The 14915-nt window shown below is 40.5% G+C and overlaps 1 protein-coding gene across 5 annotated transcripts in view; it reads left to right on the forward strand.

Annotated features, from left to right (window-relative positions):
• The first annotated feature begins 1370 nt into the window (after positions 1 to 1370).
• Positions 1371 to 14915, forward strand: part of LOC118375194 (mitogen-activated protein kinase kinase kinase kinase 4-like) — a 61348-nt gene continuing 47803 nt past the window's right edge. For all 5 annotated transcript variants that reach the window (XM_052507102.1, XM_052507108.1, XM_052507113.1 and 2 more), the window contains exons 1-3: positions 1371 to 1569; positions 2085 to 2150; positions 14776 to 14832. In XM_052507102.1, the coding sequence (XP_052363062.1) occupies positions 1513 to 1569; positions 2085 to 2150; positions 14776 to 14832 (180 nt within the window). In that variant the 5' untranslated portion in view covers positions 1371 to 1512. The remainder of the gene's footprint in view (positions 1570 to 2084; positions 2151 to 14775; positions 14833 to 14915) is intronic.

Raw genomic sequence — 14915 nt, forward strand, 5'->3', positions numbered from 1 at the left:
ACACTGTCTGTCTGTATCCAGGGACAGTCAGGCACTCAGTTGAAAAATCTCTGTGTCGGCATATGCTGGCTGTTTGAGAGCAACTGGCACAAGTTGAACCATCTGGCCGAAGTTCAAGAGGCATTTGAATCCAGACCATTCTCCTAACCCTCCTCCCATGCACCCCTCTAAAATTTGCTTTGGAGTAAGGCAGGAAGGTTACCAGAATCTGTGAATCATTGCAGTATGCCACTTGTAGAGAAATGAATGGTGGAAGTGTGTTTTTATTTTCATAGGAATGCATTGTTGTACTACTTCAGTTCCTTTATGGGCAGTGGGGAGAATGGCAATGGGGTGGCTGCATAAAAATAAATGTCAAACTCACTCCGACAACATTGGATCCCCTCTATGTTAAAACATCCATGTTTAAACTGTTAGGCAGGCAGACACAGAACCATCTCTCTCAAACTCTCATTTATTCTCTAATTCAAATGTACATACGACTGCCATTATAGCATAAGAAATTACTATCTGCTAATTCATAATGGCTCTGCATTGTTTGTGTCCTTGCTAGAGAATGGGCCCTCTGTGGCCTTACACAGTGGTCCTGTTCAGGGGTCAGCTGCCTCTCGCCCTGCGCTGCTCCTGCCACCGGTCGCAGAATAATACAGTCACAGAGACAAGCTAGTCATCGTGAACCATGTGAGTCAGTCATTCAGCACAGCCACGTTAGTCAGGAAGGATTGTAGGAACAGCATAGCAATGCACAGAAACTGAATTTTACAGCAAAATCTCTTGTCTTTTTGCGTCGTGAAAATGTATACAATGCTTTTGATATTTCCCTGTTCATATTTTTCTTACTTTTTAACTCTGCATGGTTGGGAAGGGCTTGTAAAGTAAGCATTTCACGGTCAATTCTACACCTGTTGTGTTTGGCACGTGACAAATAAAATTTGATTTGAAATCATTATGTAGGATATGTGACTGTCATTTTTCCCACCATAAATCAACATTACTCCTTTGCAGTAATACAACAACATTATACTATGCTTGGCCAACTATTTTGTGTTATTGGTAAAACTATAAAGACTTGTTTTTAACTGAAGCGTTGAACAATCAACAACTTATTTTGCATTTAACATGGGGATAAAGTTGTTCTAAAGGGGATAAAGTTGTTCAAAAAAGTTAACTTTTCGAATTTGGTTTTCTTCGGGAGAGTAGGGGGGGCTAAAGCTTCCTCTGAATTTTCCGGGTTTCGCTGGTTGAGAAGTTTCCTGGGGCGTATTCATTACGCCAATTTGGTTTCAAAACATTTCTAAATTTAAGCAAACGGAACGAAATGGGGAGGAACCTACCTGAATTTGTCCAATAGAAACCAACTGTTTGTACTTATGATTACATCCCTGTTTTGGTTGCTAGTGAGAGACGCTGCAGAAACAGTACAGTATGGACTGACACGCCGAAACCGTTAACTTTTGCAAAATCAAGTACATGTACTCTTTATATGTGCATTAGTCGGACAAAGTCATAGCTATGGCGCGAGACTGCACAACACGAAGCCTGGACAATATTGATCTCTCTGCTTTGAGGGTGAGTTCTGGATATGCCAGAGTCTAATTAACTGAAATGTAGATAGTAGACCTTTGTGTAAACATTGTTGCAGCAGATTGTGGGTTACATAGTTTCAATCTCTATTTAAGTCATTTCAGGAAACGTTACGTAAAATTAAGTTAGCTAGCTACTTTGTTACAAAAAGTTAGAGCTTTCATGTCACAGTAGAAACCATGAATCCTACAGTTTTCGTGTTCGTTTTGCTTTCAGAAGTTAATATGTTTTTGGTTTACTGGATTTACAGCTGTTTCAGAAGTAACTGAATAGTTTAAAATATATATATTTTAAGTAAGAGTTAGTAATATGACATGTTGGCATGTTACAAGTGTGAACAAATGGAACATAATCGTAGCCAGCTATGCCATGCAATAATCCATGATGACCTGAAGGTCAGATATTATTAAACATGAGGTTAATTCAAAATTACTTTATTTGTATATTTTTGTGTTCTTCCATTTAATTTGAAGTAATGTAATGTTGTCGTCTTGTTTCAGGATCCTGCCGGAATATTTGAGCTGGTAGAAGTGGTTGGAAATGGAACATATGGGCAAGTCTACAAGGTTTGTAGTTTGTGTCAGACCCACTCTCCTATTCTTGTCTTTGACCATGATTACAATTGCAGATGTGTTGTCAGTTGCAATGATGTTCATTTTAAGGAGCATATAGCAATATATACTATGCAAACATTGTATGGCACCCTCTTAATCTTTAAGTAAAAAGAAAGAAAATGAATATAGCAATACTACTCATAATACTATAAGCTGTCAGCAGTTGATGGTATGAAACTTGGTGTAGTTCCCATGAAAGCACTCACTAAGTGAGAAGAAACACTGAGAGAAACTGTGACCTAAATTGGCTTACCAACACAAGCATCTTCAACACTCTTGGGTGGAGTCAACTTCCTTATCGAAATCAGCTTAACTGAACGCTTCAGTGATGGTTTGTGGTTATTTAAAAAAAATTGAGGTGTTTTAAATTATCTTGACAAAGCTGGGCCTTTCCAGTAGTTCTTGCCACGTTCTCACATATGTGTCAACTCAGAGCGTAAGGTAGCAGTTGGGTGGATACCTTAGGTTGCACAAGCCTTTGACTTACAAGAAAGGAACCTGTTCAAGATCCAGTGCAAAGAACATAAAGAATATCTATCATTATCAAGTGTACATTATTTTAATATCACTGGAGAAAATCACATTTCGTCTAGTTATATTCAAAATTGCACGAAAGTCCCTACACATTAGTTAACATAGTACCAATAAATAGACTGTGAAATGTTTTGTTGATGTAGTACACAGCCTGTCAGTTTCTGCAGGTATCTCAGCTGAATTAAATACACCTTCTGTCATGTGGATCAATGTCAGAGTTGGCCATTAGTGTCCAGAAGACTTCCTTTTCCACTTCTGTGTGCAGTGCACAGTTTCAGCCCCATGTTAACAGGAACAGTGACTTTACACAGAGCAATAGCTTATCCTCCACTCAAACTACCCGAAAAGTACTTTCCAAATTCCTAGCCATTCTTTAGGTTATATAAAATCAAAGAAGTGTGTTTAGTAGTACTGTGCACTTGAATTACCCAGCCAAACACTTTCTCTCTAATGTGTTTATTAAGTCACGGTCATACATTCTGTATTGTTTACATGTATGAGAAACCTTGCTGATTGTTTCTTGGATTTTAATCTCTGAATCATTTTGTTTCACTAGAATAATCTAAAAGAAAGTGGTGGGCCTAACTCAAAGACAATCATATTAAGTTATTACAAATTGTGTTGGCCACATGCTCCAAATACAACAGGTGTAGACTTTACAGTGAAATGCTTACTTACGAGGCCATTCCCAACAATGCAGAGTTAAAAAGTAAGCCAAATATTTGCTAAATAAAAAAGGAAATAGCGACACAATTAAAAACAATAACGAGGCTATATACATGGAGGACCAGTACCAAGTCAATGTGCAGGCGTACGAGGTAGTTGAGCTAATTGAGATAATATAGTATGTGCATGTGGGTAGGGGTAAAAGTGACGAGGCAATCAGGATATATAATAAACAGAGTACCAGCAGCGTATGTGAAGTGTGTCTATGTGTCATTGTGTGTGTGTGTGTGGTGTCAATATGCAAGTGTGTGTGTGTTTTGTGAGAGGATGTGAGTAGATGTAGTGTGTGTGCGCGCGTGTTTGTGTGTGTGTGTGTGTGTGTGTGTGTGTGTCAGTGTAGTATGTGTGACTGTGGGTAGAGTATATTGAGTGTGCATAGAGCCAGTGTAAGGGACTCAGTGCAAAACAATTAAGGTAAATAAATAATAAAGGGATCAATGTAAATAGTCCGGGTAGCCATTTGATAAACTGTTCAGTAGTCTTATGGCTTGGGGGTAGAAGTTGTTCAGGTGCCTTTTGGTCCCATACATGGCACTCTGGTACTGCTTTCCGTGTGGAAGCAGAGAGAACAGTCTATGACTTCGGTGGCTGGAGTCTTTGACAATTTTTCGGGCCTTCCTCTGACACCGCCTGGTATAGAGGTCCTTGATGGTAGGGATTTTGACCCCAGTGTTGTACTGTGCCGTACGCACTACCCTCTATAGTGCCTTGTGGTCAGATGCCGAGCAGTTGCCTTGCCAAGCGGTGATGCAGCCAGTCAAGATGCTCTCAGTAGTGCAGCTGTAGAATCATTTTGAGGATCTGTGAAACCATAAATAATAACACTTTTATTGAAGTGGTGTAACACATCTAAGTGGTTTATAACACCTTATGTACTTCCAAAAAGTGCATAAAATTTTGTCTGTAGCTAGGTTTCTATCCAATTTGTGGCAGATTTTCATGTGAATATTCTAAAATCTGCATAAAAACAATACGAGCATTTTATCACCAGAGATGTTTTTCCATAAAATTGACTTGTTGCGGATTGTGATGTCCTAGTGCAAATATAACTTTTGCTGTTACTGAATAAAAAATACAGGTTAAATGGATTTCCATCGCATTTTCAACTTTACTAATGGTTTTGTCACAAAAAAATTAATAATTAAAGCTAAAAGTGCCCACGGGTGTGTAACAGTATAATTTTAAACCGTCCCCTCGCCCATACCCGGGCGCGAACCAGGGACCTTCTGCACACATCAACAACAGTCACCCTCGAAGCATCATTACCCATCGCTCCACAAAAGCCACGGCCCTTGCAGAGCAAGGGGAATTACTACTTCAAGGTCTCAGAGCAAGTGACGTAACCGATTGAAACGCTATTTAGCGCACACCGCTAACTAAGCTAGCCGTTTCACATCCGTTACAGGTGTTCTTCGCACTTGCGAGCTAGCCAACAGCTCACAGATACAATTCGGGCATAGCCTACATGGTGAGATAATTTTTTTTATTGGTCAAACGGAAGCCAAGCATCGATCATCATGTCACCAGAATAAGACTCCAAGTATTTATAAAAAAGGAGCATCAAGCTCCTCACAGTGCACTTTCACCACCCTATGAAGTTCATCATAGCTTATTTAAACTGTCACTTAATAAACTATATGCTTTCCCGAGTCATAGTGGAGGACCACACAACATATCATCGCATGACTCCCAAGTTTACTTCGAAATGATGGTTATTATATCAATATTTTGCCACAAAAAGATCCCACCCTGTCTAGCGTATTTTGTTTTGTTGACATTTGGAAAGTTTACCGGCATGTACTTTACTTGCATAAAGATGTTGGATGGAAACCTGGTTATTGTTGAGAAACATGAGGTTGTGGGTGTTTTCTGCAGGCAGCATAGATTCATTACGTTAGTAGAGTAGTGGTTGTTGGCTACAGACAGGTAGAGGGCATTGGTCACAGTGTACAGATGTAGGATCTTAATTGGATCACCCTGTTGAAATGCAGGAAATGTAAAATGTGTAGTGTATTTGCGGTTTCAAAAAGCTTCTGAAGTTTGTCATTTCTACTTAGAAGTTTCAGACTTGATTTTCTCATATGAAAAGTGTATCAACCCCTTACAAGAATATACATGAATTATAATCCACATAATAAGTCACATTTCCTGTTGCTCAAGGATTATTTTCCTGTTGTAGCAAACTGGCTCACATTAAGATCCTACATATGTAAAAGGAAATGTTATTTTTGAAGCCACTACATCACGGCATCTGTGGCTTTCCTCTCCTCTCAGAATCTTGTTCTTTTTCTTTTCTCCTGCCAATTTACCCGTTCTGAAAATAGAACATCACAGGGAATGCGCGTCTGTGGAAAAATATCGATTTTGAAATTGTTTACTGGGCTTGTTCTGAAGGCAGCGAGTCTTGTTTTTCAGTACAGTCTGAAGTCTCGGTTTTAATCATCCGTCCCCTTGGGATTTCAGGGTAGATGTCTGATCGATGCCACAGTTTTGTTCCATGTTGAATGTATAAGACGTGACAATTACTGGCAGGCTGAGAAAACAAAGAACAGTCTAGTTTGCTTCTCTGCTTCTTCGAAGGCCTTAATAAAGGACTATCACTTTATCTGTGTCCCAAAGCAATACACTGGTAAAATTAGCATCTCATTTTCTTCAGTCTTACAGTACACTTCATGGTAGATCTTCAGCAGTTTGCAATGCAAAGCTATGCTGTTGTTAGCATGATGTGTGGTGTGATCTTTGGTGAGAGCAGTGGAAATGGCAGAGGTCATGCCAAGAGAAACACTGATGAGAATGTCCACCCAGTAAACTCTCTCAGATGGGTGACCTTTGTCAAATTATGTTCAATGTCTGTTCTTCAACACTCCAGTCCATAATACGTCATGAAAGATGAGATCATATGTATCCAAATTCAATAATTAATAGCAATTGCAAGCAACACAAAATACAAACAACATATTACTTACTATTCTTTGATTATTTCTCGCTCATGGTATCTGTTAGAAAATAATATGACATCAGTTCACAGGAGGTTGGTGGCACGTTAATTGCGGAGTACTAGCTCGTGGAAACGTCTGGAGCGGCAGGGTAGCCTAGTGGTTAGAGCATTGGGCTAGTAACCTTGAGTTCAAATCCCCGAGCTGACAAGGTACAAATCTGTCGTTCTGCCCCCCACTGTTCCTAGGCCATCATTGAAAATAAGAATTTGTTCTTAACTGACTTGCCTAGTTTAATAAAGGTAAAATAAATACAAATAAAATAGGTGGAATGGTATCAAATGTGTCCAACACGTGGTTTCCATGTGTTTGATGCCATTCCATTTGCACCATTCCAGCCATTATTATGATCGGTCCTCCCCTCAGCAGCCTCCACTGCTTCAGTTTATATAATACTGATAATACCATGCAGTTTTATTATTCTAAGGTAGCTGGTTTGTTGTTATGCTAAGAAGAAGCTGACTTGGCACCAGTGTTGATCTATTGTTTCCAGTCTGCCTTCACTTACATGGGAGGCTATTTTTTACCCTGTCCTGTTTTGCTATTTAACACAGCATTGTTATCATCTCATTGTTAAACGCTGAATACTCTTATTTTTTTCTTGTAAGTATTTTGGATCATCTTGTTCTTATCTTGTGTCTCGCTGGTTTCATTTTTAGAACCCCCAACTCTCCTAATCTCTTCAGCTTTTAGGGTGTTGCAACTTGTATGTCAGAACGCTTTCTTAATATATAATATATGCCATTTAGCAGACGCTTTTATCCAAAGCGACTTACAGTCATGTGTGCATACATTCTACGTATGGGTGGTCCCGGGGATCGAACCCACTACCCTGGCGTTACAAGCGCCATGCTCTACCAACTGAGCTACAGGACTTACAGAGACCCATCCATGCTGGTTAAAAGGGTGGTTTGTAAGCAAGGGGTCACATGATGAGCGTAGTTTCCCTGAGGTCGTTTGTCCTCTGGGATCTTCATATTTTTTGGCAGCAAAATAGGATGGTCCATTTAGAGTTACCTCATATTAAAAGAGGACCTTGTGTGATAGGATCTCTCTCACTTATCCCAGGGTGAACCTTATCATGTGACCTTCCTGTGTTAGTATGAGTGGGAGATGGGTTGTGATTTGTTGCACCAGTGATCTCATCTGTGTCTTCTGGGGATACTGTAATCAAGGGTGTGGAATTATTAGCTGTACAGTAAATGGTTTAATCCGTGCCATTTTCAATGTTCAAAAGTTGCATTTAGTTTTGTAGGGTTCAAAGACACATTCCTATTGTAATATGACTGTCTCATTGCATATAGAAATATCTCATCCTTTTGTTCTTAGGGTGGCTACATCTAGGGCGTATTCCTCTTTTAAATGGGTACTTCCCTATCTTGTGAGATGCAAACTCATGAAGTGTGAAAAATTGGGTCAGGCCAGGCTTGCACTGCAGTGACAGAGCAAGACAGTGATGCAAGGCTGGAGAGCTGTCGTCACTTGCATGCCTCCAAGGTCTGATATTGAGAAAGTCCCAGTATGTCGGGAATCATCACGAAGCAGGCAGGCTCCACTTTGACCTACAGAGAGGAAGCGTCTTTCTCAACACACACTTCCTGAACCGCAGTCACTGTTCAAACCACTTGGACGCCTGCCTGGATCTGGTGACGTTATCCCAGTGCCCTCAGCTCTGGAAGGGCCATGAAAGGGCCCCGCCGTGGTGTTGAGATGTGGGCTCATTGCATGCGTCCAAAATGGCACCCCTTTCCCTGTTTAGTGCACTACGTTTGATCAGTTCCCGTAGGGCTCTGGTCAAAAGTAGTGCACTACATAGGGAATAGGGTGCCATTTGAGATGTGGCCACCAAGTAGACCTATGTTTGGGTAGGGAAAGAAGAAGAATGCCCTCCATGCGCACGGGGTAGGAACTGTGGTATTGGGTGATAACCCCTGTACCCTGGAGACTGGAGGAGGGGGCAGCCTGTCTCTGGTGGAGATATTTCTGTCCAAAGGGGGATTTCCTCATTATTCCCTAACCCAACTGTGAAGCCCATAATCTCCCATCGCATTGTAGCTAATGACCAAGCGGAAAGTAGTGAATGAGAAAAAGCAGATTTCCATCAGAAGAAAGGCAGTGGCACTTCCATCAACACTACTAAGGTGTTGATAAGAAGTGTATTGTGATGAGAGGTTCATTGCACAAGATTAGGTCTTTACCATTCAGATTGAGTTTCAGTGTTGATTGAACCCAGAAAATATCGACAGTGAAAAGATAATATAGATGGATACTTTCCATATGCCAGTAGTTAAAGTGAGCCCTTCACATTTGGTTTAGGAGGCGATCAATTTCTCTTTGTTGGATGACTTGCTCGAGTGTCTCTTTATTAGAATGGGGAATGTGATTTATGCAATGCCCCCCCCACTCACACACAAATTGAATGTGTTTCAGAGAGAGCATGCTGTGACTGTGTGTTGTGTGGAATGCTGAAGAGGTTGTAGGGGTTTGAGCCGCGGGCCGATTAGTGGACAGTTTGCTCTTTTCTCTCTCCTCTCCTTTGATCAGCAGTAGGAATGTGCTCTCATGCAGTCTCTTTATGGCTTGCTTTGGATCATGTGCACATGCTTGCAATCATTATTTGTCAAATACTAATGACTCTGGGGCAGCATGCATACAATGCCAGTGAAGTGTATTTTTACAACATGAATAAATAGTTGACTATGGTAGCTACATGTATTATTATTGAACTTTAACCTGACATGTTGGGCAAAGGTTTTGCTGGCATGCAACAAGAAGCATTTTGTAAATGGGAAATCAAATGATCTGCTACTTCTACAGTCGTTTTATGAGCTTGAGAACTAGCTATTATCCTACTGTATGTCATGCATGTTCAAGGTCTCAATGTCTCACATCACACTAACCCAAGGAATTATTCCTCTATGTTGTAAAAAATGGTCTACTCTGCAGTGCCCACAACTGATGGTGAATTGTCTGACCACCAAAAGCATTTTTCAACCGTTTATTAACCAACTTCATTTTTGTTTCCCTTTGAAATAGCCTCTATAAAAGCTTGGCTTTGTATTTGGAGAGTTTGCCTGTGGCAATGGAACACAGCCAGCTTGAATGTTTAAGACTCATTTTTGATCAATGCAAGACTGTGTGCCACAATCCCTCTTGTGACTAACATGTTTTTCTACAGAAGTCAAATACATCTGTAATTATGTAAAGCAATTGTAAAAAAAAAAAAAAAAATGTAAATCCTATTCTGATCAGACTATTATCAAAGTAAATATTAGTGACTTTGCCTAGAAGTCTATTGATAGTATTTGGTCATTAGCCCAAACAGTTTTCATCTCATTGTTATTGTTAAAGAGAATCATGTTTTAATCAGATTTGATTATGGGGCTCTTGTTATTTTCCCATATGTGCTTGCTCTCTCACTCTGCTAGTCTGGCACAGGAAGCTGTGTCCATTTTAACTCCTGCTTTTGGGGAACACTGGCTCACATCCTAATTGAACCTGGTGCTGAGTGTCTGCTTCAGAAATCTGTTCACATGGTGTGGCCTGCTGCTGTCTGCCCAACCGCCAAACAGCAGTCTGCACAGACCGCTCTCTAGTATCTTCTCACATTGATGTCCTACAGTACACACAGCTATCAAAGATAAACATGGGCAGTCAATGGCAGGAAATGGCAATGAACATGCTATCTATCACTCAAAGGCACTCAAAGGTTTGCATGTGTATTTGTTTTTTATTGTAAACTGTACATAAATAAAATAGGGGTTTATTCCAAGGCAATCTGTGGTTCGGATCGTTATCACATATGTGAGTGATTAGTGATCCCTCATTTCTGTGGATGTGCAAGACTGTGGTTACGTAGATGAGCATATTGTGCAACAGTGCAGCTGCACAATACTATCCCACTGGGCACAGACGTCAGTTCAACGTCTAGTTTTGAATTACATTTGTTTGAGTTGTCTAATGTGAATTCAATGTTAAATCAACAACAACAAAAAATCACCATGTCATTAGATTTAGGTTACAAGTTGGGTGAAAAACATACAAAAATCCCTTAGGCTGATGACTTTTTGCAAATCCAAACAGTTTTCCACGTTGGCTCAACTTCATCACATTTCATTTTTGTTGTTGAAATGATGCGGGAACAATGTTATTCAATCAGTTTTTGCCCAGTAGAATGTGATTGATACTAGACACCAAGTTTGCATTTGTGGAACGAGTAGGTGTCTTGTCAATTGCCATTGGGATAAATTGGAACAATACTGGCAAGCTACCAACAGATAAACTCTCTCTAGGTTTTCCCAGATGTGTTCATAGTTTTCAAAGCTGAGTTAGAAACTCTGCTTTAGATGGGTAGCTTGGATCTAAATGGAGAGCTAAATCTCCTGCCTATACTCATAATATCCATATATTAGAGTACAGAAAGCATCTTGGGAATTAAAAGATAACCAAAGTGTTCTCTCACCTTGTGCATTTCACTCCCTTTTTCCTGTTTTGTTAAGGTAAAATACGGACAAAAATCAGACCCCTTGACTTGTTCCACATTTTGTTTACGTTACAGCTGTATTCTAAAATGGGTGAAATAAAACTATCTACACACAATACCCCATAATAAAAGATTTAGATGCACTATTGTAAAGTGGCTGTTCCACTGGATGTCATAAGGTGTATGCACCAATTTGTAAGTCGCTCTGGATAAGAGCGTCTGCTAAATGACTTAAATGTAAATGTAAATCATGTCAAAAGCGAAAACAGGTTTTTAGAAATGTTTGAAAATGTATTACAAATAAAAAACAGAAATACCTTATTGACATAAGTATTCAGACCCTTTACTATGAAACTCGAAATTGAACTCAGGTGCATCCTGTTTCCATTGATCATCCTTGAGATGTTTCTACAACTTGATTGGAGGCTACCTGTGGTAAATTAAATTGATTGGACATGATTTGGAAAGGCACACGCCTGTCTATATAAGGTCCCACTGTTGACAGTTCATTTCAGAGCAAAAACCAAGCCACAAGCCAAGCCATGTCGATGCACTGATCTGGGGAAGGGTACCAAAACATTTCAGCAGCATTGAAGGTCCCTAAGAACACAGTGGCCTCCATCATTCTTAAATGGAAGAAGTTTGGAACCACCAAGACTCTTCCTAGAGCTGTCCGCCCAGCCAAACTGATTAATCGGGGGACAAGAACCTTGGCCAGGGAGGAGACCAAGAACCCAATGGTCACTCTTACAGAGCTTTAGAGTTCCTCTGTGGAGATGGGAGAACCTTCCAGAAGGACACCCATCTCTGCTGCACTCCACCAATTAGGCCTTTATGGTAAAGTGGCTATAAAGTAAAAGGCACATGACAGCCCGCTTGGAGTTTGCCAAAAGGCACCTAAAGACTCTCAGACCATGAGAAACAAGATTCTCTGGTCTGATAAAACCAAGATTGAACTCTTTGGCCTGAATGCCAAGCGTCACATCTGGAGGAAACCTGGCACCATCCCTACGGTGAAGCATGGTGGTGACAGCATCATGCTGTGGGGATGTTTTTCAGCGGCAGGGACTGGGAGACTAGTCAGGATCGAGGGAAAAATTAATGGAGCAAAGTATAGAGGGATCCTTGATGAAAACCTGCTCCAGGGTGCTCAGGACCTCAGACTGGTGCGATGGTTCACCTTCTAACAGGACAATGACCCTAAGCACACAGACAAGGCAACGCAGGAGTGGCTTTGAATGTCCTTGAGTGACCCGGCCAGAGTCCGGACTTGGACCCAATCGAACATCTCTGAAGAGACCTGAAAATAGTTGTGCAGGAACGGTTCCCATCCAACCTGGCAGAGCTTGAGAGAATCTGCAGAGAAGAATGGGAGAAACTCCCCAAATACAGGTGTGCCAAGCTTGTAGCATCATACCCAGGAAGACTCGAGACTGTAATCACTGCCAAAGGTGCTTCAACAAAGTACTGAGTACGCCAAGGAGTCTGTCAGAAGGGTCTGAGGGAGAGAGAGTTGGGAGTGCGGAGCCAACGTGATACAGAGAAGAGCAGTCTCAGTTGAATGACTAGTCTTGAAACCTGACTGATTTGGATCAAGATACGTATGTAAATGAGATATTTCCATTTTTATTTGTAATGACATGTTCAACAACCTGTTTTTGCTTTGTCGTTATGGGATACTGTGTGTAGATTGATGAGGGGGAAAAAACATTTTCATACATTTTTGAATGAGGCTGTAACCTAACAAAATGGGGGAAAAGTCAAGGGGTCTGAATACTTTCCGAAGGCACTGTACACCAGACTAGTGAGAGCATTGTTGTGTTATGGGGTGAAGTGAGTAGTTCACACCTGGTATAGCTGTGTGAATTGCTCTTCCTGGATACAATTGAATGGAATGGTAGTCTTTGATCTGCTACGTATGTGCAAACAAAATGCTTGCAGTGGGTAATTCCGAATGACAAAGTAAGGAAAAATCATTTGTGTAAATGCACTGAGGCAAGAAAGACACATATGCTGCTTGCATTCTGTCCTCTTATTTAAAAAAGGAATGTTGTCCACAGTTGTCCTCTTACTGTTGTTAAAATAAATAGCTCTGTTGTCACAAAATTACACATCCATGAATGTGATTTGAACCTTGAGTTTTTTATAAATCATTCGTAGTGTATATGCAGCATGGCCAAGCTTTAACATGGGAAACTAGCTACTAAGATCTTTCTTAATTATCTCCATCAATTATTCTCCATCTCCTTGCACTTTATTACAGATGTGCACAAGTGCACTGTATTACAGTTGTCGTGTCACATTCTGTCAGTGAGCAGAGCCACATATGAAAGTTCAGGACCATTCCTCTCTCCTCGGGGATAGGTGATTCTAGCATTTAGAGCAAAACTGCACAGTGCTATTAACAATACTGGATGATAAGTGCTTGCTATGCCTGTAGTCTGTGTTCTGTTTATTTTTTAATTTGGAGAATAACCATCATAGTCATTACATTCACTCCACTGCATAAGTAACTCAAATGTATGGCATCTGTCAAAATGGCAAATTCATTTGCAAAATAACGGTAAAGTGCAATGGACGAACATCAATCTGCCTCAGCCCACTGTGCTGTGACTGAACATAGACGAGATGGCTGCAGTCAATGGGAATGTTACAGAAGCCTCTTATTGGTTTACGAGACGCAGCTAAATGCATTGTATTGATTATGTGATTGTCCCACCTGAATGCTCCTCGCTACACTCCTGATTTGAGAATAGGATATTGACTCATATGTTAAGAAAAACATTTCACGTGGGGATTGTTTTTTCCCCCCACAAATTGACATTCGTTGCAACAGTTTTCAGGATGGACAGTGTAACTGTTTCTTTGAATTAGATTCACAAGGAGTATTGCTTCATTTTCTCTTTAGAATTTTACTGAAACTCTTACACCATACTAAGTGTGACTTTTTGCTTGCCAAATCAGACATAGGAAATATAGTACGCTTTTGTATGTGAAATAAGAAATGACAATCTTAGCATCGGTTATAAGAGTTGTTCTCAAGATTGGTGGAGTAAAACTGGGATTTCTCAGGTGGATAACATCATTTTGTGGTATTTTCAAGTGACTCAATCTCACCATACGTACATGATATTCCGTAGACAGTCAATTGTGTTGGATGATATGAGCCATTTTTTCAAATAAACAAACTATGGAGGTCAGTCTAGTGAAACATGTACTGCTCCAGCTCAGGCCCGTGTTCCATTTTCTCTACACACTTTTCACAAATAATTGCTTTAAGAGTTGCTGTACCTAGTTTTCTGCTCCTTAGGTTCTGACACATACACAAAGTTTTTTTTTAAATTCACTGCTCTCCTACCTCTCTCTTCCTCTTTTTCTGCCACCAGACTCAGTTACAGAAATAGCTACATTTTCCCCCTTCCTCAATTTACCTCACCTGACTGGTAGACATGGTCTTCGGCGCTAGACTTTCCGTTGCGGTTGCCAGTATGGTTGTTGCCCTGTATTGAATGAATTGTATGTTTAAAAAATATATGTTTCATAAAATGCTGTGGTTGTCTCAACAATAACCTTAACTACTGCATAATGTTTGTGCAAGTAGCCCAACTGTAATTATTATACACTAAATTCATTGTCCTACTTTTTCCAATGTGACTTGAGTGACTTTGTAACCTAAGGTTCTAGGGTCACAGTACCAAATTTGCTTAATAACTCTTCACAGTATTACTCGCCATCATCATCATAGACTTTGAGTGTCCTCGATTTTCTTAGATATTATTGGCATCCGATGGCCATTCTGTCCCTAACTGTTCCACTGACTGTCCTTGGGTCTCAACAGGGGCGACATGTGAAGACGGGACAGCTGGCTGCTATCAAGGTCATGGACGTGACAGAGGTAAGAAGGCTACTTCCTGGTTCCTGTCTCCATCCCTTGCTCCTTGCACTGAAAAGCCACCCAGACATAGGCAGGGAGGGCCA

The sequence above is a fragment of the Oncorhynchus keta genome, chromosome 4, assembly GCF_023373465.1.
Source record: "Oncorhynchus keta strain PuntledgeMale-10-30-2019 chromosome 4, Oket_V2, whole genome shotgun sequence".
Lineage (NCBI taxonomy): Eukaryota > Metazoa > Chordata > Actinopteri > Salmoniformes > Salmonidae > Oncorhynchus > Oncorhynchus keta.